Source organism: Sycon ciliatum, chromosome 5 (genome assembly GCF_964019385.1).
Source record: "Sycon ciliatum chromosome 5, ocSycCili1.1, whole genome shotgun sequence".
Lineage (NCBI taxonomy): Eukaryota > Metazoa > Porifera > Calcarea > Leucosolenida > Sycettidae > Sycon > Sycon ciliatum.
The window spans coordinates 14,337,704-14,364,039 of record NC_088647.1 but is presented as its reverse complement, the minus strand read 5'-3'; the positions used below and the strand labels follow the sequence as shown (position 1 = coordinate 14,364,039).

The window sequence follows — 26,336 nt, the reverse complement described above, 5'->3', positions numbered from 1 at the left end:
GCGCCACTCTGCTTGCTACAATCTCATGGGCAGAAACTTAGATCAAGAGCTCAACACACCTACCTACCAAAAGAAAAAGGCCTCAAAAAAAGATAAGCAGGGCACACTCGGAGTTGAACCAAGGACCTCTCGATCTGCAGTCGAATGCTCTACCACTGAGCTATATGCCCTGTCCATATATGGATGTGTATTTTTATAACCCATATCGCGACACTCAATTACCGGGGGCAAAAGACACATCATACCGAAAACACAAGTATTTACACCTTTTAGTGCTCCAATCGATTTGCTGATGGGACTTGAATTGATTTTTATAGATTTGGGGGTGAAATTACGCGAGGGTGTTTGATGATATGCACACGGCAGACAGAAGAACGAGCATTTGCTTTTTCGGAACTCTGAGTTTCACGAACTGCCATCGATCATCACACGAAAATAGACTGTGGGTGAACTTCACATGATAATATGCACAAATATTTTGCCGGTAAATAACTACCAGTACATGTAATAGTATACACAGCGATGGCAAGTAAAATTCAACATCATACATGTACATACACCAGCCCTTGTTAGCTATGCGACCCTACAATAGAATAATATTATAGCGCTGTGCACACTGATCGGTGTAGTGCATGCGGCTTTGTTCTAGTCAGGATGTTGGATTTTAACTTTTACACATCATCACTGTATTTCGGCTGAGTAGTCGTGAGTAAGAAGTCGTTCGGGTGCAACAAAAAGTCGACTCCTATTGGTGCGATGGAGCCGCAATCCCACTCTGGAGTGCCCCAGGGCTCTATCTTGGGGCCTCTATTGTTCATCGTATACGTTAATGATTTGGCAGGTTTGGATCATACGTCACTCTACGCGGACGATACAGCGCTCCATATAACCGAGCCAGGCTTATTGCAAGCCTGCGACTCGCTACAGTATCACATTAATCAAGTTGTGCGCTGGATGTCGAAGTGGAAACTCCGCCCCAATGTGTCGAAAACGGCAATCCTTTGTATCCCCCCACGACCCTCCAGTGACCTCACCCTCTTTACGACTCGGCTTTTTACTTTCCCTGATGATCCCATTGCTATCAACATTGTTAAAAATCACAAACACCTTGGTATATTTCTTGATGAACACTTGTCCTGGGATTCGCACGTAACCTATATTGAAAAGCGAGTTTGCTCAGCGATAGGCTGCATTTCTCCTCACATCTCCCATCTACACCATGGTTGTCGAATACAAATTTATCACTCTTATGTTCTTCCTTTGTTTGATTACTGCTCTCTCGTTTGGTCCTCCGGTCTATCCTCCGCTCTTATGCATCGGTTAGAAGTCACCCACCGTAAATTACTTCGATTAATATTTCGCATGCCCCCTCTGACCTCCTCTCAGACGCTATACATTTTGGCTTCCTCTTCCCCCCTCTCAGAACGCTTTCCTCACTCGGCATGCAAATTCATTCACCGTATTAAGCTTCAACTTGCTCCTCCTCATGCACTTGCGCATTTAAGCTGGTTCAATAATAGCTCGCGTACTAGATGTTCTCTCCATTTCCCACTTGCCAGGTCATCGATCCTTTTAAAATCCCCTCTGTTCAAGTCCTATTCTCATTGGTCTCGGCTTCCGCAGGAGGTAAAGTCTCGTGACACCTTCGCTGCATTTTGTTCCATTCTGCCCGCGCCTAAGTTGAATTGAATTGAATTCGTTGTTTTCCATTGCTAGCCTAATCTTCATACTGCTCTCTCCAGGTTCCTATAGTACTCCTTTTGTTTTCTTTTCTTTTCTCTTTTTCTTCTCCTTCTTTTTCTCAGTTGTCCCCACCATGGCTGGTTAAAATCGCCCGCATCACATGCTTATTGGCACTATGTCATCGTGATTGTGTAATAATAATAATAATAAATAATGCTCTATACAACCACCACCATATTATATGCGAGTATGCCATCAACTCCAATTATTAGGTATGGCGGGAAGGTAAAATGAATATGATTGGTGACCTAACTTAGCAGTCAACCTCGCATGGTTAGGGCATATAGCTCAGTGGTAGAGCATTCGACTGCAGATCGAGAGGTCCTTGGTTCAACTCCGAGTGTGCCCTGCTGGAAGTTTTTTCCCGAATTTTTGCCCTTTTGCCTGTTGTACTGTGCAGACATATTCTTGTGTCTAGCTTCTACTAGAAACATCGTGGAAAGCAGAGTGGCGCAGCGGAAGCGTGCTGGGCCCATAACCCAGAGGTCGATGGATCGAAACCATCCTCTGCTAATGATAATTTATTATTTTTTCTTCTTCTTCAGCATTCAAGCTGCAAAGAGTACAAACTATTTTTTGGAGGAAGTCTACAAACTGACAGATAGAAAACATCAAGAAGAATACGAAGTACCTGGAGATGATCCAGTTCACAGCTAACAATGATCCTGCCTGAAGACGGCATGCAGACAATCCCTCTAAACTTCCCACTACATCTGTTTCCTTTCAATTTCTGTGACAATTCGAGAGTTTGTGCATCCAAAACATGAATTTAACTTTAAATAGACCCTATCCAGTCAGGCGCGGCAATGTCATTTTCAGCCGGGCCCCATAACCCAACAGATGGCTTGTATTTCGAAAGTAACAAACTTGTGACCATCCTTGGCTAACAGCCTTTTCCTTCTGTCTGTCACGCAACGAGCGGTGGACAAAGTGAAAGGACTTCTTGCATGTGATTTTGTTGTAATTTGTGACAGTCGAATTGTCTCAGTGTTACTAGTTTATCGTTAGCTTACTAGTTTGTTGTTTGAATTTGCGTTCGGTTTATTTATGTTTCGATTTATGTGGTACGGCTTTTCTGGGTTTAGTTTGGTTGACGTCATGACTCGACATGAGGCTCCATGGCTACGCGCACTGTACTCAGTCGCGTATCCTTCTGCAAATTTGGCTACTTTTCGGTTGCTTTTTGGATTCCTTATTTGATGCATGTAGATTAGTGTAGTACGTTGGCTCCGTTTGTGCTGCTGTGGGTGCATTGTAGGCGCACGTGTACGTGCACGTTCTCCTGACGAGAGCGTTTGGCTTTCGCTCGCGCTACTTGTTTCTTCGATGTTTCCCTTTCTGGTTAGTTGTTGTTCCTTTTGTGATGGACAGGTAGTTTTCTTTCTCTCTTGTTTTCACCTGTAGCATTGTATTGACAGGTTGTGCAGCAGTACAGCTAGTAAGTACACCACTAATATTAACTGTTTATGGCTGTCCTGATACGAATCCGAGATTCCAACCGCTTTTTGGAAGAGGAAATGCACCCCCTCCCCCTTTTTACCGGAGTGTGTTCGGATTGAGAGAAGTAATTTGTAAATGCATACTACCAAGAGTCCATAACCCCCAGAGTGTGCAACGCTACATAAATGTCTGTCACGACTCGTTTTCAACATTACGTCATTTTCATGTAGCTGCGCGTGCAGGCCGCGACATTCGCTACATGAAAATGTACATGAAAATGACGTAATGTTGAAAACGAGTCGTGACAATACCCTATCGTGCGTTGCACACTCTTGGTTATGGACTCTTGATACTAGGGGATAGGGCTGCAATTTTTTCCCGCAACAAGCGGGGGGGGGGGGGGGGGGATAGGGCTGCAATGGAGTTTGCGAAATCTTAGAAAAGGAGGATCCACACGAAAAAAATGAAAAAATAATAGCAGAGGATGGGTGTTTGGCTTTCGCTCGCGCTACTTGTTTCTTCGATGTTTCCCTTTCTGGTTAGTTGTTGTTCCTTTTGTGATGGACGGGTAGTTTTCTTTCTCTCTTGTTTTCACCTGTAGCATTGTATTGACAGGTTGTGCAGCAGTACAGCCAGTAAGTACACCACTAACTAACTGATTATGGCTGTCCTGACACAAATCCGAGATTCCAACCGCTTTTTGGAAGAGGAAATGCACCCCGCTCCCCCATTTTACCGGAGTGTGTTCGGTAGTGGGGAAACGAATATTCGAATATTCGAACATTCGTTCGGTTTGTCACATTCGAATATTCGTTAAGTCACATTCGAGTATTCGTTACGTCACTTCGAATGCAGTGCCTGTACCTACATGCACGCCGAACACGGCACAGTGCAGTGTGTACAGCCTGCCTGGCACTTTGTACTGTATGCATGCACATGTATGTCCATACTGGACTGCCAATGGTGCACATAACATGTATGAACTTCGAAGTAGCCTTATGTGGCAGTACATTTTATGTGGCACTACGGTTTGTCATACCTAATAATAATGACAGTATCCATCAAACGACTGGGAGGAGGGCATGTGATGTCATCTCTGTTACCAAAAGATTATTCGTTCATTCGTCCGTTAAGCCAAAGAATATTCGGCTAGTAGGTTTTGACATTTGTTTCACCACTAGTGTTCGGATTGAGAGAAGTTATTTGTAAATGCATACTAGCGATAGTCCATAACCCCCATGGCCCAGAGTGTGCAATGCTACATAAATGTCTGTCACGACTCGTTTTCAACATTACGTCATTTTCATGTAGCCGCGCGTGCAGGCCGCGACATTCGCTACATGAAAATGTACATGAAAATGACGTAATGTTGAAAAAGAGTCGTGACAAGACCCTATCGCACGTTGCACACTCTTGGTTATGGACTCTTGATATTAGGGGATAGGGCTGCAATTTTTTCCCGCAACAAGCGGGGGGTGTGGGGGGGGGGGGGTAAGGCTGCAATGGAGTTTGCGAATTCTTAGAAAAGGAGTATCCACACGAACAAAATGAAAAAATAATAGCAGAGGATGGTTTCGATCCATTGACCTCTGGGTTATGGGCCCAGCACGCTTCCGCTGCGCCACTCTGCTTGCTACAATCTGATGGAGAAACTAATTACTTAGATTAAGGACTCATAACACCTAACAAAAGAAAAAGCCTCAAAAAAGATAAGCAGGGCACACTCGGAGTTGAACCAAGGACCTCTCGATCTGCAGTCGAATGCTCTACCACTGAGCTATATGCCCTGTCCATATATGGATGTGTATTTTTATAACCCATATCGTGACACTCAATTACCAGGAGCAAAAGACACATCATACCGAAAACACAAGTATTCACACCTTTTTGTGCTCCAATCGATTTGCTGATGGGACTTGAATTGATTTTTATAGATTTGGGGGTGAAATTACGCGAGGGTGTTTGATAATATGCACACGGCAGACAGAAGAACGAGCAATTGCTTTTTCGGAACTCTGAGTTTAACGAACTGCCATCGATAATCAGACGAAAATAGACTGTGGATGTACTGTACATGATAATAATCATAATATGCACAAATATTTTGCCGGTAAATAACTACTATAAAATATATAGAGTACATGTATGCAGCGATGGCAAGTAAAATCCAACATCTTACATACATCTGCCCTTGTTAGCTATGCAACCCTAGCTCTGCGCACACTGATCGGTGTAGTGAAAGTGGCTTTGCTCTAGTCAGGATGTTGGATTTTAACTTTTATACATCATCACTGTATTTTGGCTGAGTAGTCGTGAGTAAGAAGTCGTCCGGGTGCAACAAAAAGTCGACTTCTATTGGTGCGATGGAGCCGCAATGCTCTGTACAACCACCACCATATATGCGAGTATGCCATCAATTCCAATTATTAGGTATGCCGGGAAGGTAAAATGAATATGATTGGTGACCTAACTTAGCAGTCAACCTCGCATGGTTAGGGCATATAGCTCAGTGGTAGAGCATTCGACTGCAGATCGAGAGGTCCTTGGTTCAACTCCGAGTGTGCCCTGCTGGATTTTTTCCCGGATTTTTGCCCTTTTGCCTGTTGTGCTGTGCAGACATATTCTTGTGTCTAGCTTCTACTAGAAACATCGTGGAAAGCAGAGTGGCGCAGCGGAAGCGTGCTGGGCCCATAACCCAGAGGTCGATGGATCGAAACCATCCTCTGCTAATGATAATTTATTATTTTTTCTTTTTTTTCGGCATTCAAGCTGCAAACAGTACAAACTATTTTTTGGAGGAAGTCTACAAACTGACAGATAGAAAACATCAAGAAGAATACGAAGTACCTGGAGATGATCCAGTTCACAGCTAACAATGATCCTGCCTGAAGACGGCATGCAGACAATCCCTCTAAACTTCCCACTACATCTGCTTCCTTTCAATTTCTGTGACAATTCGAGAGTTTGTGCATCCAAAACATGAATTTAACTTTAAAAAGACCCTATCCAGTCAGGCGTGGCAATGTCATTTTCAGCCGGGCCCCATAACCCAACAGATGGCTTGTATTTCGAAAGTAACAAACTTGTGACCATCCTTGGCTAACAGCCTTTTCCTTCTGTCTGTCACGCAACGAGCGGTGGACAAAGTGAAAGGACTTCTTGCATGTGATTTTGTAGTAATTTGTGACAGTCGAATTGTCTCAGTGTTACTAGTTTATCGTTAGCTTTACTAGTTTGTGGTTTGAATTTGCGTTCGGTATATTTATGTTTCGATTTATGTGGTACGGCTTTTCTGTGTTTTGTTTGGTTGACGTCATGACTCGACATGAGGTTCCAGTGAAAGGACTTCTTGCATGTGATTTTGTAGTAATTTGTGACAGTCGAATTGTCTCAGTGTTACTAGTTTATCGTTAGCTTTACTAGTTTGTGGTTTGAATTTGCGTTCGGTATATTTATGTTTCGATTTATGTGGTACGGCTTTTCTGTGTTTTGTTTGGTTGACGTCATGACTCGACATGAGGTTCCATTGCTACGCGCACTCTACTCAGTCGCGTATCCTTCTGCAAATTTGGCTACTTTTCGGTTGCTTTTTGGATTCCTTATTTGATGCATGTAGATTAGTGTAGTACGTTGGCTTCGTTTGCGCTGCTGTGGGTGCATTGTAGGCGCACGTGTACGTGCACGTTCTGCTGACGAGAGCGTTTGGCTTTCGCTCGCGCTACTTGTTTCTTCGATGTTTCCCTTTCTGGTTAGGTGTTGTTCCTTTTGTGATGGACGGGTATTTTTCTTTCTCTCTTGTTTTCACCTGTAGCATTGTATTGACAGGTTGTGCAGCAGTACAGCCAGTAAGTACACCACTAACTAACTGATTATGGCTGTTCTGACACGAATCCGAGATTCCAACCGCTTTTTGGAAGAGGAAATGCACCCCGCTCCCCCTTTTTACCGGAGTGTGTTCGGATTGAGAGAAGTAATTTGTAAATGCATACTAGCGATAGTCCATAACCCCCATGGCCCAGAGTGTGCAACGCTACATAAATGTCTGTCACGACTCGTTTTCAACATTACGTCATTTTCATGTATGTTGGAGAACATGCACTCCACGCCGGCTTACGGCCAGTTCACTCACAACACCACAGAGCTTCCAAGGAAATTAGTTATTCTTCTAGATGGAAAATGAGAAACGTCTGTTATCACCACAAGTTGGAACTAACTCCACGCCAAGATCAAACGGAAGCTAAGCCAGAAAAAGAACCATGGCCAGCTTGCCAAAAGTAACGCGTAGCAAGCGTGCACGCAAGCACACTCCATACATAAGTCAGGATGCACACAAAAGCTACAAACTCGGAATAAGGGCAGCGCAGACCACGCCGAAACCGCAACTAGAAGATTGACCGCTGACAGGTCAATCAGTGAATGGAAAAGCATGCACCACCGCGCAGACGCGCACTCACTAACCTACAATCAATACACGGAAAATGGCATCACGCAGAAGGTATACCAAGCAGAGCATGCACAAGTAACAATACAGTTCCAGCCAGTGGCTGCCACGTTACCATAAACTACAACATCTCCCTCCCTGGTAACATCACCTTAAAAAGACAATAATAGGCAAGCACATCGAAAGAAGCAAAGAGAAACGAAAGGACATGAAAGTTCTGCGAACCATCACCAGCTACTAGTTCTCAGTCGTATCTCACTGGAGCCCTGATACCAGCTCTGTTCCGGAGCACATATCTTGGCTCTTCAGCTCTAGGCACACCTGCGACTAGCTCACCGGGCTCTAGCCGCATCGGGTAACCACCGTCATCCTCGCTCGCATCATCTGGCTGAGGCGGCTCAGGCAGGTCTACAGTAGGATTGGCTGCGGCACGCTTCAGCAGCTCTACGTTGACGATCTTCTCCACCCTGGGGTCTTCCACTTTCTGAACGACTACAGTCGACTCCGACAACACCTTCTTGACTCTCCAGCCAAGCTGAAACTTCGGGAGGCGTTTCTGCGCGCGGCTGGTCATCTTCATCATCACCACGTCACCAGGCCCGTAACAGCAACTTGCTTTGTCGGCGTCTTCTTGGGAATCAGCTGACGCCATTTCTTCATCGATCAAATCACGAATGGCAGCTGCTTGACGCTGCAGCTCAGCCGTCCATGCTGGCAAGGTGTACAGGGGCTGTTGGGCCTCTACAACAAGACCACGGGGCTGCCAACCAGTCATCGCTAGCTGAGGCGAAACTCCCGTTGCTCCATGCGGTCGGACGCGATAGAAGTACAGCAGCATTGACAGGTCGGTCTTCCAGTCGTTGGACTGCGAGTGTACTTTGCGAATCAGAGTCAACAGGGTCCGGTTGAATCTCTCCACGCTTCCTTGTGACTGAGGGTGTCGCACTGCACCGTGCTTGACTTCCACTCCAAACGCCAAGTACAAGGCGTCCATGACAGCATTGACGAACTCTGTTCCGTTGTCTGATCTGACCACCTCCGGCGGACCCCATCGGCAGCACACAGACACAAACGCCTCGGCAACTGACTTAGCGTCATGGTGCTTCAAAGGTATCACCTCCACATAGCGCGTGAACATATCCGTACACACCAAGACGCAATGGAACCCAGCTCGGCTCGGTCCTAGCTCCAAGGTATCAATCGCCACAACTTGCCATGGGCGCGCCGGCACTTCGGGACGTGTCGGCGAAGCATGACCACCAGCAGCAGGGTTTGCAGCGGCACAACTGTCGCAAAGACCGACGAACTCCTGGCACTTCCTTGCCATCCCAGGAAGGTAGCACTGCTGACGCATCATCTCATGGACCACCTCCCATGATCCGTGGCCAGTGTTCTCATGGGCGATTCGGAGGGCATCTTGCTCTAGCAAGCTCGGAATCACGGGCACCTCGCATGCTTCATTGGCAGGCGGCAACTTGATTGACCGATACAGCACGCCATCCCGCACTCTCAGCTGTGGTGCCACCTTCTGAAACTGCTTCGCCCTAACTGTCTGCATACCGTTGACATCCTCCACCGTCTGCTGGATGGCAGTATCTGCTCCCTGCTGGTCCCGGATGACGTCGAAGGCAAGTGGGGCAGAACTGTGGACACCTGCACACGCACTGCTCTGGGTCGCCGCCGCAACCACCGGTGACTCGGGCATCTTGAGCCAGGATGCCGGCACACGGGTCAGACGGTCAGCCAGGTTTTTCTGTGAAGGCACCCACTCGACAGATATCTTCAACTTGTAAACCTCGACCAAGTCGTCAATCAGCTGCAATCTACGCTCTACAAGAGCTCTGTAGAGGCCATTCACCTTCACTCGCTGGATGTTGCCCAAGAGAGACTTTAGCCATCCATGCACCGTCTTCGAATCGGTCATGACTCGAACGTTGGCCACTCTGTGATCCACGACAGCAGACAAGCCACGAAGGACGGCGTCTAACTCGGCAACGTTGATGTGCCGCTTGTCTGACTTAGGCCTGAGCCAACAGTGATCCTCAATCACGGAGCCATCTTCGCTGATGACAACACCTAGCGCCAGGTTGGATGCATCGCACCATAGGGACACGCCACCAGTCGACTTGACTGTCCACTTGCCGTTGACGGGATCCTCTCGTGAAACTTGATCCTCCACCGCACGACACAACTTCTCGAGCGCAGCTGAGACAGGCTTATCCCAAACCGCAGCATCTTCACAGCTCACTCGCTTGATGTAGCTACAGCACGGTCGCAGCCACGATGCAACAGGGTAATGACTCGTCAATCGACCGCACCAGGAGAACACTTCTCGCTTCGTCGGCTGCTCTGGCAACGTCAGATCCATGCCATCACGGCGACGCCACATCACGTCTTCACTCGACGTAGCAACCGATAGTTGCATGCCAAGCACCCTTGCGCCGGCAAGTACCTCTGGTGGCTTCGTCGGTAATCCGTACCGACTCAGCGCCGCAGTCACCTCCGGAAGTTGTTCGGACGGAGCAACGACATCGTCGACATAGTTGTCTGCATCAGGAAAGTCGCACAGCGCAAACTTCACGATGGCGTCCATGACTTTCGGAGCTATGCTGAGACCAAATGCCATTCGTTCCATGACATACGTGACTCCATTGAATACCACGGTCTGATACCGAACGAGGCTGGGGTCGACGTGAACTTGTAAAAACGCCTTCTTGATATCGACGACTACCTGGTCACCGCCACGGCGTCTCCACTCCCTGATCTTCTGGTCGCATGCAGGCGCGTCGCCTCCAGGATGGGAAAGAATCGCCTCATTCAAACGACGGTAGTCTAAGCAGGGACGTACAGGCGTAGACGCCTTGTGTCCTTGACACACAGCCATTAGAGGGAGGATCGCACCTGACTTGCCGTGTCGATCTGGATCATGGGGCACCATCCAACCATGGTCGATCCACGACTGCACCTCCTTCTGGTACTGTTGCTCCTGCTCTGCAGAGAGCTTCTTCCGTGAGTACTGTGTCACTCCGGAGCCAATGCTATCAGTCGGCTCTACACCACCTCCCCAGACCCAGGCGACGGTCCACGACTTTGCACTATTGTCCCAGCGCACCTTGAAATCGGCTGAACTGAGGGTGACACCATCCGAATCTCGCTCAACAGAGATGTGCCTCGAGAGCTTCTGCTTCGGCGCTCGTTCAGCATGGCCAGCTGCGGCAGCCGCTACATCGGGCCCTTTTCCGAACCGAATAGCACTCGCCGAGCCATTCTGGTAGCGTATCTCAAGACCACCAGCCGCGCTGGCAACGTCATTGCCAAGAATCAGGTCAGCATCCACTCCCTCATGCTTTGAAACTACCAGGAAGTCCACGCACAGTTCCGGAAGCTGAACTATATCATCATGTTGCTGGACAGTCGCAGCAACAGATCCAACTGACTCCAGGGACGTGCCGTCGATGCCGACCACCCAGTCAGTTGTCGATTCCACCTGATCAGCCAGGCCCACGGCAGTTACTACACTCTCTTTCATCAGAGATCGCGTGCATCCAGTATCCACAACCGCTGCGACTGATATCCAAGAGTCATCATGGCCCTTAACACACACATCAACTTTCAGCAGCTTAGAGCTCTGCCCACCAGTTGATATTGGGATTCCGTCAGCATCAGTAGACACTCCAGCCTGACAATGCCCAGCACTCACAGCCACTGAAGCAGACTCAGTCTTGGCCTTTGGACAATTTCGCCTGATGTGGCCATACTCTTTGCAAGAGTAACACTGTGGCCCTCGTGACTTGCCAGTGGTGTGGCTGTTGCCCTTGGCCTTAGGGCAATTCCTTCTTACATGACCAGGCTCCTTACATGAATAGCACTTGACAGCTGCAGCCACGGACTTCCCTCCACTGACACTTATAGTATCATCGACGGACATAGCCCTGACACGTTTGATCATATCGGTAAGAGTCATGCTACCGCTAGAGCACTGGATTCTCACCTCTCTGGCGAAGTCTCTGGGCAAGCCCCCAACAAACTGTTCTAACAGCATCGGATCTTTGTCGTCCGCAATGTTGTGACCAGAGCTCTTCAACAGCCTCTTTAGCTCCGCCGCATACTCGTCTACTGACTCTGTGGATCCCATGGAACGCGCTTTGAACAAGCGGTAACACTCCGCAGCAGAAGGAGCAAAGGCTTCAGTCAACACCTTCTTCACCTCGTCAGGTTTCTCCTTGTCCGCGTCGGGCATGGCGTTGAATACAGTATACGCAGCCTTATCCAAGAGCAACGGCAAGTTTGCCATCTGCTCTTTGCCCGTATCCCACTTGTGGGATTTCGCCAGGATCATAAACTTTGACCAGAATACATCTAGGTCGTCACCTCGCCCTCGGTACGGACGCATAAATCCATCCAACTTCACAGACATTTTATTCTCATGAACAAACACTAAGACTTTCTATTTCCTTCCGACTCCACAAAAGTCCTACTCTGCAACACGTTGTCCCGGGTTTCGGCACCAAAAGCTGTTGGAGAACATGCACTCCACGCCGGCTTACGGCCAGTTCACTCACAACACCACAGAGCTTCCAAGGAAATTAGTTATTCTTCTAGATGGAAAATGAGAAACGTCTGTTATCACCACAAGTTGGAACTAACTCCACGCCAAGATCAAACGGAAGCTAAGCCAGAAAAAGAACCATGGCCAGCTTGCCAAAAGTAACGCGTAGCAAGCGTGCACGCAAGCACACTCCATACATAAGTCAGGATGCACACAAAAGCTACAAACTCGGAATAAGGGCAGCGCAGACCACGCCGAAACCGCAACTAGAAGATTGACCGCTGACAGGTCAATCAGTGAATGGAAAAGCATGCACCACCGCGCAGACGCGCACTCACTAACCTACAATCAATACACGGAAAATGGCATCACGCAGAAGGTATACCAAGCAGAGCATGCACAAGTAACAATACAGTTCCAGCCAGTGGCTGCCACGTTACCATAAACTACAACATGTAGCTGCGCGTGCAGGCCGCGACATTCGCTACATGAAAATGTACATGAAAATGACGTAATGTTGAAAACGAGTCGTGACAAGACCCTATCGCGCGTTGCACACTCTTGGTTATGGACTCTTGATATTAGGGGATAGGGCTGCAATTTTTCCCGCAACACGGGGGGGGGGGGGGGAGATAGGGCTGCAATGGAGTTTGCGAATTCTTAGAAAAGGAGTATCCACACGAACAAAATGGAAAAATAATAAATTATCATTAGCACTGAGAGGAGGATGGTTTCGATCCATCGACCTCTGGGTTATGGGCCCAGCACGCTTCCGCTGCGCCACTCTGCTTTCCACGATGTTTCTAGTAGAAGCTAGACACAAGAATATGTCTGCACAGTACAACAGGCAAAAGGGCAAAAATTCGGGAAAAAACTTCCAGCAGGGCACACTCGGAGTTGAACCAAGGACCTCTCGATCTGCAGTCGAATGCTCTACCACTGAGCTATATGCCCTGTCCATATATGGATGTGTATTTTTATAACCCATATCGCGACACTCAATTACCGGGGGCAAAAGACACATCATACCGAAAACACAAGTATTTACACCTTTTTGTGCTCCAATCGATTTGCTGATGGGACTTGAATTGATTTTTATAGATTTGGGGGTGAAATTACGCGAGGGTGTTTGATAATATGCACACGGCAGACAGAAGAACGAGCATTTGCTTTTTCGGAACTCTGAGTTTCACGAACTGCCATCGATAATCAGACGAAAATAGACTGTGGATGTACTTCACATGATAATATGCACAAATATTTTGCCGGTAAATAACTACTCAATATGTAGTACATGTATACAGCTATGGCAAGTAAAATCCAACATAATACATACATCTGCCCTTGTTAGCTATGCATCCCTAGCTCTGTGCACACTGATCTGTGTAGTGAAAGTGGCTTTGTTCTAGTCAGGATGTTGGATTTTAACTTTTATACATCATCACTGTATTTTGGCTGAGTAGTCACGAGTAAGTAGTCGTCCGGGTGCAAAAAAGTCGACTTCTATTGGTGCTGTGGAGCCGCAATGCTCTGTACAACCACCACCATATATGCGAGTATGCCATCAATTCCAATTATTAGGTATTCAGGGAAGGTAAAATGAATATGATTGGTGACCTAACTTAGCAGTCAACCTCACATGGTTAGGGCATATAGCTCAGTGGTAGAGCATTCGACTGCAGATCGAGAGGTCCTTGGTTCAACTCCGAGTGTGCCCTGCTGGAAGTTTTTTGCCGGATTTTTGCCCTTTTGCCTGTTGTACTGTGCAGACATATTCTTGTGTCTAGCTTCTACTAGAAACATCGTGGAAAGCAGAGTGGCGCAGCGGAAGCGTGCTGGGCCCATAACCCAGAGGTCGATGGATCGAAACCATCCTCCTCTGCTAATGATAATTTATTATTTTTTCTTCTTTTTCGGCATTCAAGCTGCAAACAGTACAAACTATTTTTTGGAGGAAGTCTACAAACTGACAGATAGAAAACATCAAGAAGAATACGAAGTACCTGGAGATGATCCAGTTCACAGCTAACTATGATCCTGCCTGAAGACGGCATGCAGACAATCCCTCTAAACTTCCCACTACATCTATTTCCTTTCAATTTCTGTGACAATTCGAGAGTTTGTGCATCCAAAACATGAATTTAACTTTAAAAAAGACCCTATCCAGTCAGGCGTGGCAATGTCATTTTCAGCCGGGCCCCATAAAACCCAACAGATGGCTTGTATTTCGAAAGTAACAAACTTGTGACCATCCTTGGCTAACAGCCTTTTCCTTCTGTCTGTCACGCAGCGAGCGGTGGACAAAGTGAAAGGACTTCTTGCATGTGATTTTGTTGTAATTTGTGACAGTCGAATTGTCTCAGTGTTACTAGTTTATCGTTAGCGCAAGTTACTAGTTTGTTGTTTGAATTTGCGTTCGGTTTATTTATGTTTCGATTTATGTGGTACAGTCAACTTCGCCAATAACGACATTCGGCGGGGCATCAGAAAAGTGTCCTTATTCGCGAAGTGTCCTTATAACCGAAGTCCCATTTGAATGTATGTGAACCCATATTTTGTATAGTATGATATGCATATCAAAATCAAGCTCTTTTCTTGCTCTATGTCAATGTGTACTTTATTTTCATATTGCAGTTGAAAGGAACTAAAAATTCAATATGCAAGGGAAATCAATTGAAAAATATGCCTTTTTGAGCCATCTACAGGGCCAGAGACGATGATTACTGTGCAATCATGTACAGCTACATGTACATTGCATACATATAGGTGTGCTGGTAAATCCAACAATTTTGAAGCGATGATTACTGTGCAATCATGTACAGCTACATGTACATTGCATACATATAGGTGTGCTGGTAAATCCAACAATTTTGAAGCCAACATAAAAAAGGAAGAAAAAGCCCCCCCCCCCCTTGGCCGCATTTTCTTGCATGTGTGCAATAATATCCATCACCAGTGCACCATAGGTTCTGGTACTTCTGCATGACAGGTACATGTACTTGACTGACAGGTACTTGAAATAGCTGTCAAAAGCCCAGAAAGTCGTTATTCAAGCAGTGAATATGACCACGGGGCACTAAAAGCATGTCGCTATACGCGAATTGTCGTTATTCAGATAGTCGTTATATCCGAAGTTAAATGTATACAGTTAGATGGGACTTTGCTCTGGGCATGGAAATTCGGTCGTTATTCGCGAATTGTCGTTATATCCGCAGTCGTTATTAGCGAAGTTGACTGTACATCTTTTCTGTGTTTTTGTTTGGTTGACGTCATGACTCGACATGAGGTTCCATGGCTACGCGCACTCTGCTCAGTCGCGTATCCTTCTGCAAATTTCAAGTGGCTACTTTTCGGTTGCTTTTTGGATTCCTTATTTGATGCATGTAGATTAGTGTAGTACGTTGGCTTCGTTTGTGCTGCTGTGGGTGCTTTGTAGGCGTACGTGTACGTGCACGTTCTGCTGACGAGAGCGTTTGGCTTTCGCTCGCGCTACTTGTTTCTTCGATGTTTCCCTTTCTGGTTAGTTGTTGTTCCTTTTGTGATGGAGGGGTAGTTTTCTTTCTCTCTTGTTTTCACCTGTAGCATTGTATTGACAGGTTGTGCAGCAGTACAGCCAGTAAGTACACAGGGAAGGTTGGGTGTGGTCCTCGAAAGAGTGCTCAATGCACCGGGGTGCAGAGCTTCATACAAAAGGAATAGAATACGAAGCTTGTGTTGGCTGTGACTCCGAGTTTCACGCCTATGGCGATCATCAGACAGCAATGATTACAAAAACTCAATGAATGTTCTTGATATAGTGTGGTAAGGTGCCAGTGGAATCAGAGAATTTAAGCGCAAGTAAGGTCAAGCGGTGATGCACCACTAATATTAACTGTTTATGGCTGTCCTGACACGAATCCGAGATTCCAACCGCGTTTTGGAAGAGGAAATGCACCCCCTCCCCCTTTTTACCGGAGTGTGTTCGGATTGAGAGAAGTAATTGGTAAATGCATACTACCAAGAGTCCATAACCCCCAGAGTGTGCAACGCCACAATGATAAATGTCTGTCACGACTCGTTTTCAACACTAAGTTACGTCATTTTCATGTATCTGCGCGTGCAGGCCGCGACATTCGCTACATGAAAATGTACATGAAAATGACGTAATGTTGAAAACGAGTCGTGACAAGACCCTATCGCGCGTTGCACACTCTTGGTTATGGACTCTTGATACTAGTATCAAGAGTCCATAACCAAGAGTGTGCAACGCGCGATAGAGCAACCAACCAAACAAGCCTAACGGAAGAAAACAACGGCAGGCGTCGAAGGTGACAGAGCTAAGTGATCGGACATCGTCCATCAAGCGTCATTTGTCGGGCAGTGCTAGTTGTCGTAAGTTGTATAGTGATGATATCTTTTCGATTTTGACTCGTGGAAGGTCTAAGTTACATCCTGCTGTGTTAGAAGCTCTGTATATTTGTAAACTAGATCCAGAACTATGTGTACAGAAGGAGAATGTGTTATCGTTGCAGTTGTTTGGTGTCACACCTCGTGAAAGTGTGACAAGTGTTCCCTGATGTGTTCAACGTGTTTGTCTACAACTTGCAGCTGTTTGTTTTTGAGTTTTTAACACTTTAATCATTTTAACACCTATGTTGAAGTGTTGACTTTTTTCTTTCTTTTATTCTCTATATAGTTATGTGTTTTTCAAATTTACAACATTCCCTGTACTATCCTGAAGAGAAGGGAAAGAAAACGTTTGATAGAAAAGAAGTGTCTACTGAATTGTGTGGATTTGCATCGTTGCATGTGAATACTTATTACGAAACGGTAAATAACTGCTAGTACATGTACTAGTACACACAGCGATGGCAAGTAAAATCCAACAACATACATACCCCTGCCCTTGTTAGCTATTCGACTCTAGCGCTGTGCACACTGATTGGTGTAGTGCATGCGGCTTTGTTCTAGTCAGGATGTTGGATTTTAACTTTTATACATCATCACTGTATTTTGGCTGAGTAGTCACGAGTAAGTAGTCGTCCGGGTGCAACAAAGTTGACCTCTATTGGTGCGATGGAGCCGCAATGCTCTGTACAACCACTACCATATATGCGAGTATGCTATCAATTCCAATAATTAATATTTAGGTATGCCGGGAAGGTAAAATGAATGTGATTGGTGACCTAACTTAGCAGTCAACCTCGCATGGTTAGGGCATATAGCTCAGTGGTAGAGCATTCGACTGCAGATCGAGAGGTCCTTGGTTCAACTCCGAGTGTGCCCTGCTGTATTTTTCTCTGGATTTTTTCTTACTTTTACTTGTAATGTGCGAACATATTCTTGTGTCTAGCTTCTACAATAAACCTTGAAGCAAGCAGAGTGGCGCAGCGGAAGTGTGCTGGGCCCATAACCCAGAGGTCGATGGATCAAAACCATCCTCTGCTAATGTTTTTTCTTCGTTTAACTTTTTCATACGAGCACGAAGAGTGCAAACCTTTTTCGATGTTTTTTCGGAGGAAGTCTACAAACTGACAGATAGAACACCTCAGGAAGAAGACGAAGGACCTGGAGATTAACTTTCAACCGCATCTGCTTCCTCTCAATTTCTGCGAAAATTCGAGAGTTTGGGTTCAAAACATGAATTTTTAATAAGCCCCTATTTCTATTTCATAACCCAAAGGATAGCTTGTATAACAGTGCACTGGTCTGTTTTACCACTGCAGCAGCAACAACAACATCACGACTGTCGCGGTGATTGTTTGTCTTTGTTTACACCCAGTACAGTGATACTGTACTAATCAGTGAAATTGTTTGACTCAGTGCTCGGAACACCATACATAAGTTGAGCACAAAAACCCAGGGTAGCATACGGTACAGTCAGACTATCATACTGGCGTAGACCAACATTGACAACATCATACTAAGAGTCCACGCCAGGAAAATGATACCTTGAACAAAGTTTTTTCGTTCTCCCTGGTCCATGTACCCTTCACACGGCGTCTCAAACTGACAAGGCTACGATGAGCAAAACCTTTTTAAAAGGTGAGCAGAGCAGGTTCACACAAACTAACTCTCCAATAAATAACTCCTCATACTGTATAAGCAGAAAATTTCGTCGGTCAATAATTTCGTCCAACTCCAAAGAAAGGGAGTTCGTCCGGTTGTAAATTTCGTCCATGGATCATAAGAGTGTATTGAAAAGCTGGACAAATCAATATTAGTCCGGCATTTAATTTAGTCCAACAGCTCGTTGGACGAAAAAGACGAAATTAAATTCCAGACGAATATTTCTGCTTGTGCAGTACACCTTTCCCGTGAGATTTCCAGTAAAAAATACTTTAAAATAGATTTAAAAAAACTACTTGCATATCGGTGTGCGGCTGTCAGTGATAGACTTTTCCGCAATCGCCAGCAGGAACGACACCAGTCCCACCACCGTCAAGGCTCAAGAGGAAAAACTGTGTACACTTTTGTACAACGTTGCCTTTGTCAAGTGCTGTTTGCGAGAAAAAGAGAAATGGTCGGTTGCATGACAAGAAAAAAATCTTAGCAGAGGATGGTTTCGATCCATCGACCTCTGGGTTATGGGCCCAGCACGCTTCCGCTGCGCCACTCTGCTTTCCACAAACCTCAATGTAGAAATTGGGCCCAAGGATTTGTCACACCCACCAAAAGAAAAGGGTACTAAAAAATTAAGCAGGGCACACTCGGAGTTGAACCAAGGACCTCTCGATCTGCAGTCGAATGCTCTACCACTGAGCTATATGCCCTGACATGGATGGAATTGTTCTTACGCACTTTCCTATGCTTTCCTATCATTGCTTGGTGAACCTTCCCAGAAGCAAATGAAGACCAATATACAGTCCTGCTCAATGAAATCCAGTCATGTAACTGAAGTTTGCGCCTTGCACCATTTCGCAGCCTAGCGTTCGCAGGTGTAGAGCCGCGCAACGCCCGGCGTGTACTTGAGTGATGCGACTGGTTTTCATTGAGCAGCGCTGTACTATTGCAAACACAGAGTGTATAGATAAGAGGAGCAGGAGCAAGAGTACATAATCTCCCAGGGGATTTTTCCCTAACCCGCAGGGGAATACCCAATCTCCCTAGCCGGCAGGGGAATACCCAATCTCCCTAACCCGCAGGGGAATACCCAATCTCCCTAGCCCGCAGGGGAATACCCAATCTCCCTAGCCCGCAGGGGAATACCCAATCTCCCTAGCCCGCAGGGGAATACCCAATCTCCCTAACCCGCAGGGGAATACCCAATCTCCCTAACCCGCAGGGGAATACCCAATCTCCCTAGCCCGCAGGGGAATACCCAATCTCCCTAGCCCGCAGGGGAATACCCAATCTCCCTAACCCGCAGGGGAATACCCAATCTCCCTAACCCGCAGGGGAATACCCAATCTCCCTAGCCGGCAGGGGAATACCCAATCTCCCTAGCCGGCAGGGGATGATGTACTCTTGGTAGTAGCAGTAGTGGTGTTCTGGGGCTGGGTGCCCCTGCACTCTCCCTGACCAGTAAATGAGCTCCTATGTACGTTCAAAAAGGATTCCAAAGTCTGGTGAGTCAACGGCACTCAGCTGAAGGTGACGAGACATCAGTTCAAGCGTGCTGTACAGTGTTACCAGACAAGGTTTGCATTTAAGCCAATGGTGTAGCCTACGGTAAAAGAGCATCGTTCAATGCAGTGAATGTACAAGGCATTGGGTTCTGCGAAAGTGGATGTGAAAAGGGATTAAAGTTACTGAAAGGCAACCCTTCCCATGGATTTACTTCAGAAGTAGGTGTAGTCTTCAGGGTACGGAGGCAAATAGCTTGCTCCAGAATGCAGCGATGAAGAGTGCCCCTATGCAGTATTGGCCGTTTTGCGTCACAGTTCAACGTGTACATTTCACTAGCTGGCTCAGTTGTGGCGCAAGTATGCCATCACTTCTGCTTCTGGAAGAGAGAATGAATTTGAGTGGGTATTCGAGGTGCACTGAACATTACGGCTTCCTCCAAACAACACCAGGTCTACAGGACTACTGACCACAAACCAACATACTTCATGATAAAGAGCTGGAAAAAACGTTTGAGGGAGTTGAAACGTGGGGGAAAGCCTAGGGAAACAGTAGACGGCCACCACGAGGACTCACTTCACGATAAGATCTTTGTGAAGCCACCTTTTCCGCAGAGAGACGTACCTCCACCGCACTGTTCTGAGACGGCATAATCTACACCGGTCTTAGAAGCATACTGCTAAGCTCGACTCCTCAACCTTCACTGTTGTATGCCGCATGTGAACTCCCCTTCAAACCTACACTGTTGTATGCCGCATGTGAACTCCGCTTCAAACCTACACTGTTGTATGCCGCATGTGAACTCCCCTTCAAACCGTCCTACGGCTCCGCATCTATTTGCTGTAGTGACCATATTGCCATAGGAACCACTTACCCAAGCCCAGAGTCATGTGACTACGCGGCCCGACTGCCAGCTCATCACCTAACTGCTCACACTTTGCTTCCCAAACCATCCTAGTTCTATTTCCCATTGATATAATTCAAGTACATGTATCACGAATTGGCAGGGTGCTATAGCACAGGTGAGAAAGCAGTTTTACAAATCATGGCAGCGCTCTTGTCCTTGATGGGTTGTTTTCCGACGCTGACCGGATGTTGGGGTTGGGGTTGCAGGCTAGTAACCAAATGAGCAGTCCTGAGTTCCTTCCTTCGGACCTGAATCCCCATACAAGTATCCTGTGTTTTCAAAGGCACCTGTCTCTTGTTTCTGATTGAGAAAGCTGATTATCATAATCATATCTCAAGGGTTGCATTCAAGGTGCACACATCAGACATACAAGAAGACACACGGAAGGCACACACAGCTATGTGGTCAGGGCATATAGCTCAGTGGTAGAGCATTCGACTGCAGATCGAGAGGTCCTTGGTTCAACTCCGAGTGTGCCCTGCTATTTTTTTTCTCTGGATTTTTGTCCTTTTGGCTGTTGCAATGTGCAGACATATCCTTGTGTCTAGCTTCTATTAGAAACATTGTGAAGAGCAGAGTGGCGCAGCGGAAGCGTGCTGGGCCCATAACCCAGAGGTCGATGGATCGAAACCATCCTCTGCTAAGATTTTTTCTTTTCTTGTCAGGTGCATGTGGACTTTTCTTTTCTTGATATTTCAAGACGTGTAGTGGGTGCTAAAGCGGGATTCACAGAAGCTTTTTTGCGATGCGACACGCGATGCGACGCGATCTGCGACGGACGCGTGCGATGCGAACTCGCGAAATACCATTCACAGAAGAAGTCAGTGATGCGACAACATCTTGCTGATTTGGCTACGTCACCATGATATTCGCGCGGTTTGATACAACTTGTACAAATTTATAGGCAACTCTTGAACCTTTGTACAACTTTGCTGTAGAAAAGGTCAAAATCGTACGCCAAATCGCTTGTCGCATCGCATCGCATCGCAAAAGTTGAGCCAAGCTCAACTTCTGCGATGGCCCGGTTGCGGCAGTTGCGTGGGGTGCGACAAGGCTGCGATTTGGGGTTTTCCCGGTTTCGCGCCTGTCGCATCGCGTGTCGCATCGCAAAAAAGCTTCTGTGAATCCCGCTTAAGGCTTCTGGCATGATTTGATTCGTGAAAGAAAACCTTTTGGCGTACATAATTACGACTTTTTCTGTCTTTAATTCCAAAATTATCAGTACAATATTTCGAACCTGACTGTTTTAAAACTTCATTTAGATCTGAGCAAGAGCAAAGAACAGCAATGGCTTTGATAGTTGGAAAAATATTCGAACACTGGTGCAAGGAAACTCTGATACAGCAACCGCAACTGTACATATACAGTAACACTTGATTTAAGTGACCACCCCACGGTGCGAGCAAAAGCGGTCGTTAAAGCCAGGTGGTCTTTAGGACCAGGTCCCACAGTGTCTGTGTAGAGCAGGTGGTCGCTAAACACCCAGAGGTCGCTTACGCCAGGTTTTACTGGACATGTACTTGAAATATCAAGAAAAGAAAGTTCAGTTGAACCTGACAAGAAGAAGAAAAAAAAGTTAGCAGAGGATGGTTTCGATCCATCGACCTCTGGGTTATGGGCCCAGCACGCTTCCGCTGCGCCACTCTGCTTGCTACAATATTCAATGTAGTAACAAGACACATGGATTTGCCATCATGGTACACCAAAAAAGACAAAAAGTACAGGGCACACTCGGAGTTGAACCAAGGACCTCTCGATCTGCAGTCGAATGCTCTACCACTGAGCTATATGCCCTGACTGGGTGAACCAACATCAGTATACCTATCCGAGCAGTAATGTTTTATATCCACAGTTGCCTAAAGATTGACTTAGGGATAACACGTTGAGTAGCAACTAATCCCTATATGACCTAGTCGTTTTGTTTAGTGTCTTCCATGTGTACGCGTCACTTTCTCGTAGTGTGAAATTCAGAGTTGCAACAAATCGTTCCGACCTCTGCGGCCCAAGACTCGTCTAGAATTCTGGGATAGTCCAGATGATGAAAAGGAGCACCCCTTTAAATTCAGTCCTGTAGCTCTTTTTTGATAATGCTCTACGTCCTGAAATTTGTCGCAAGCCTTCCTAGAAAACGTTTACTGAAGACCTTTGAGCGAATATGTCAAGGGCACCACAAGATTTCAGAAATTATTCGCCTTACTTTTCGACAGGGTGCCAACCATCTACTTTTTTGGAAGCATTATCACTGAAAATAGAATTGTGAACGGCACGATTCGGCTGTTCGCTAATGCAACAACCTCTCCTCCGCTTCTCTATGCTTCATGCTCCATACTCTTCTCTCACGTGTCAGCTGAGAGCGAGCGCATGGACTCAGAGAGAAGAAGAGGAGGAGAGATTGTTGCATTATCACTGAAAAGTGAAAACGAATACAAACTCTCCTGCGAGGAGACAATAATTTGATAACCGCAACCAATAAGACAAGCTGAATCGACATTTGTGTATATTTTTTCATCATGCAATGCAAAACGGTGGAGACAATGTGCAACAAAACGATGAAAGTAGGAAGAAAATAGTGTAGAGAAAAAATTCGTTTTCTTGCACATTGTCTCCACCGTTTTACATTGCATGAATAAAGTAAACACAAATTAATGTCGATTCAGCTTGTCTTATTGATTGCGGTTATCAAACTCTACTGTTCCACACTTTCCGAGTCCCATTTTTCACAGTTCTTCTGCTGAATCCGTAGTTTATATCTATTTTCTTCTTCTTTAAGCAGCAGTTCCCAGCTCTCTGTTCTTTCATAATCCACCGGCTAAAAAAGAGCAGGAATATGAACAGACTAAATCAGTGATGCATGTTTCATCCTTGGACAATGACCATTTTGCTGAGTACCCACAACACTACAGAAACATTGCTTTCATCCCCTGGTTCCAGCACAGGATGATGTAAATCAGGAATTTCACCACGGCAACCACTCGCCCGAGCTGCAGCTTCGTGTTTCAAAAGACCTTGCAAGAATGATCACCATGATCACAAATCCGATTGAAGATATACAACCATACATCCATATATGGACAGGGCATATAGCTCAGTGGTAGAGCATTCGACTGCAGATCGAGAGGTCCTTGGTTCAACTCCGAGTGTGCCCTGCTATTTTTTTCTCTGGATTTTTGTACTTTTGGCTGTTGCAATGTGCAGACATATCATTCTGTCTAGCTTCTATTAGAAACATTGTGACGAACAGAGTGGCGCAGCGGAAGCGTGCTGGGCCCATAACCCAGAGGTCAATGGATCGAAACCATCCTCTGCTAAGATTTTTTCTTTTCTTGTCAGGTGCATGTGGACTTTTCTTTTCTTGGATGTCAAGACGTGTCGTGGGTGCTAAGGGTGCGTTTGGTTGGTACGATCTAGAACAGGATCGAACAGCTGGTGCACATGGAGCAGCCTCATGCCAACCAAACGGTACTCCAGAAACAGAGCACATTTTTGTGGGAAAATGTGCCAAACTTGGTGCATTCTTCAAAATGTGTATGGGTCACCATGGTCACTTTGTATGGTACGACGAGTCCAACCCAAAAGCGTATGCACGTGATCATTTGGGACCAAAATCGATGTTCCCGCCAGGTTTCACTGTGAAAAAGTGAAACTGCTCGGTCTGCTCCGGCCTCGAGGCCGGAGCAAGCAGAACATGTTCTGGCCGACCCAGAACAGGTGCAGTCCCAACCAAACGCGCTGTTCTGGTGAATCCTGTTCTAGTTCGTACCAACCAAACGCGCCCTAAGGCTTCTGGCATGATTTGATTCGTGAAAGAAAACTTGTTGGCGTACATAATTACGACTTTTTCTGTCTTTAATTCCAAAATTATCAGTTACAAAATTTCGAACCTGACTGTTTTAAAACTTCATTTAGATCTGAGCAAGAGCAAAGAACAGCAATGGCTTTGATAGTTGGAAAAATATTCGAACACTGGTGCAAGGAAACTCTGATACAGCACAGCACCCGCAACTGGACAAACACAGTAACACTTGGTTTAAGTGACCACCCCACGGTGCGAGCAAAAGCGGTCGTTAAAGTCAGGTGGTCTTTAGAATCAGGTCCCACAGTGTCTGTGTAGAGCAGGTGGTCGCTAAACACCCAGAGGTCGCTTACGCCAGGTTTTACTGTACTTGAAATATCAAGAAAAGAAAGTTCAGTTGAACCTGACAAGAAGAAGAAAAAAAAGTTAGCAGAGGATGGTTTCAATCCATCGACCTCTGGGTTATGGGCCCAGCACGCTTCCGCTGCGCCACTCTGCTTGCTACAATATTCAATGTAGTAACAAGACACATGGATTTGCCATCATGGTACACCAAAAAAGACAAAAAGTACAGGGCACACTCGGAGTTGAACCAAGGACCTCTCGATCTGCAGTCGAATGCTCTACCACTGAGCTATATGCCCTGACTGGGTGAACCAACATCAGTATACCTATCCGAGCAGTAATGTTTTATATCCACAGTTGCCTAAAGATTGACTTAGGGATAACACGTTGAGTAGCAACTAATCCCTATATGGCCTAGTCGTTTTGTTTAGTGTCTTCCATGTGTACGCGTCACTTTCTCGTAGTGTGAAATTCAGAGTTGCAACAAATCGTTCCGACCTCTGCGGCCGAAGACTCGTCTAGAATTCTGAGATAGTCCAGATGATGAAAAGGAGCACCCCTTTAAATTCAATCCTGTAGCTCTTTTTTGATAATGCTCTACGTCCTGAAATTTGTCGCAAGACCTCCTAGAAGACGTTTACTGAAGACCATTGAGGGAATATGTCAAGGGCACCACAAGATTTCAGAAATTATTCGCCTTGCTTTTCGAGAGGGTGACAAACATCTACCTTTTTGGAAGCATTATCACTGAAAATAAAATTGTGAACGGCACGATTCGGCTGTTCATTAATGCAACAACCTCTCCTCCTCTTCTCTATGCTTCATGCACCATACTCTTCTCTCACGTGTCAGCTGAGAGCGAGCACATGGACTCCGGGAGAAGAAGAGGAGGAGAGATTGTTGCATTATCACTGAAAAGTGAAAACGAATACAAACTCTACTGCGAGGAGACAATAATTTGATAACCGCAACCAATAAGACAAGCTGAATCGACATTTGTGCATACTTTATTCATGCAATGCAAAACGGTGGAGACAATGTGCAATAAAACGATGGAAGTAGGAAGAAAATAGTGTAGAGAAAAAATTCGTTTTCTTGCACATTGTCTCCACCGTTTTACATTGCATGAATAAAGTAAACACAAATTAATGTCGATTCAGCTTGTCTTATTGATTGCGGCTATCAAACTCTACTGTTCCACACTTTCCGAGTCCCATTTTTCACAGTTCTTCTGCTGAATCTGTAGTTTATATCTATTTTTCTTCCTCTTTAAGCAGCAGTTCCCAGCTCTCTGTTCTTTCATAATCCGCTGCCTAAAAGCAGGAATATGAACAGACTAAATCAGTGATGCATGTTTCATCCTCGGACAATGACATTTTTGCTCAGTACCCACAACACTACAGAAACATTGCTTTCATCCCCTGGTTCCAGCACAGGATGATGTAAATCAGGAATTTCACCACGGCAACCACTCGCCCCGAGCTGCAGCTTCGTGTTTCAAAAGACCTTGCAAGAATGATCACCATGATAGCGACAAAGAGGAACTGTGGGGAGCACGTGGGAATGGTGTTTT

The 26,336-nt window shown here is 46.0% G+C and overlaps 1 protein-coding gene and 15 non-coding genes across 18 annotated transcripts in view; 9 read left to right on the top strand and 7 right to left on the bottom strand.

The window, feature by feature from the left end:
• The window catches only part of LOC135817730 (uncharacterized), an 85,588-nt gene that overhangs the window by 7,391 nt on the left and 51,861 nt on the right, over positions 1–26,336 (bottom strand). Inside the window, exon 20 of one of the 3 annotated variants that reach the window (XM_065330968.1) lies at positions 18,524–18,651. The exons of the other annotated variants lie outside the window; for them this stretch is intronic. Within the exon in view, the coding sequence (XP_065187040.1) occupies positions 18,539–18,651 (113 nt within the window). The 3' untranslated portion in view covers positions 18,524–18,538. Of the gene's footprint in view, positions 1–18,523; positions 18,652–26,336 lie in introns of those variants that run through there. 3 annotated transcript variants of the gene reach the window in all.
• On the bottom strand, positions 99–170 carry Trnac-gca (transfer RNA cysteine (anticodon GCA)). The gene has a single exon. It is a non-coding gene; the product is annotated as a tRNA-Cys (tRNA).
• On the top strand, positions 2,021–2,092 carry Trnac-gca (transfer RNA cysteine (anticodon GCA)). Its single transcript has one exon. It is a non-coding gene; the product is annotated as a tRNA-Cys (tRNA).
• On the top strand, positions 2,185–2,256 carry Trnam-cau (transfer RNA methionine (anticodon CAU)). Its single transcript has one exon. It is a non-coding gene; the product is annotated as a tRNA-Met (tRNA).
• On the bottom strand, positions 4,899–4,970 carry Trnac-gca (transfer RNA cysteine (anticodon GCA)). Its single transcript has one exon. It is a non-coding gene; the product is annotated as a tRNA-Cys (tRNA).
• Trnac-gca (transfer RNA cysteine (anticodon GCA)) lies at positions 5,679–5,750 on the top strand. The gene has a single exon. It is a non-coding gene; the product is annotated as a tRNA-Cys (tRNA).
• Trnam-cau (transfer RNA methionine (anticodon CAU)) lies at positions 5,841–5,912 on the top strand. The gene has a single exon. It is a non-coding gene; the product is annotated as a tRNA-Met (tRNA).
• On the bottom strand, positions 13,056–13,127 carry Trnac-gca (transfer RNA cysteine (anticodon GCA)). Its single transcript has one exon. It is a non-coding gene; the product is annotated as a tRNA-Cys (tRNA).
• Positions 13,820–13,891, top strand: Trnac-gca (transfer RNA cysteine (anticodon GCA)). Its single transcript has one exon. It is a non-coding gene; the product is annotated as a tRNA-Cys (tRNA).
• Positions 17,368–17,439, top strand: Trnac-gca (transfer RNA cysteine (anticodon GCA)). Its single transcript has one exon. It is a non-coding gene; the product is annotated as a tRNA-Cys (tRNA).
• On the bottom strand, positions 18,854–18,925 carry Trnac-gca (transfer RNA cysteine (anticodon GCA)). Its single transcript has one exon. It is a non-coding gene; the product is annotated as a tRNA-Cys (tRNA).
• Positions 21,034–21,105, top strand: Trnac-gca (transfer RNA cysteine (anticodon GCA)). Its single transcript has one exon. It is a non-coding gene; the product is annotated as a tRNA-Cys (tRNA).
• Trnam-cau (transfer RNA methionine (anticodon CAU)) lies at positions 21,197–21,268 on the top strand. Its single transcript has one exon. It is a non-coding gene; the product is annotated as a tRNA-Met (tRNA).
• Positions 22,348–22,419, bottom strand: Trnac-gca (transfer RNA cysteine (anticodon GCA)). Its single transcript has one exon. It is a non-coding gene; the product is annotated as a tRNA-Cys (tRNA).
• Trnac-gca (transfer RNA cysteine (anticodon GCA)) lies at positions 23,700–23,771 on the top strand. Its single transcript has one exon. It is a non-coding gene; the product is annotated as a tRNA-Cys (tRNA).
• Trnac-gca (transfer RNA cysteine (anticodon GCA)) lies at positions 24,991–25,062 on the bottom strand. The gene has a single exon. It is a non-coding gene; the product is annotated as a tRNA-Cys (tRNA).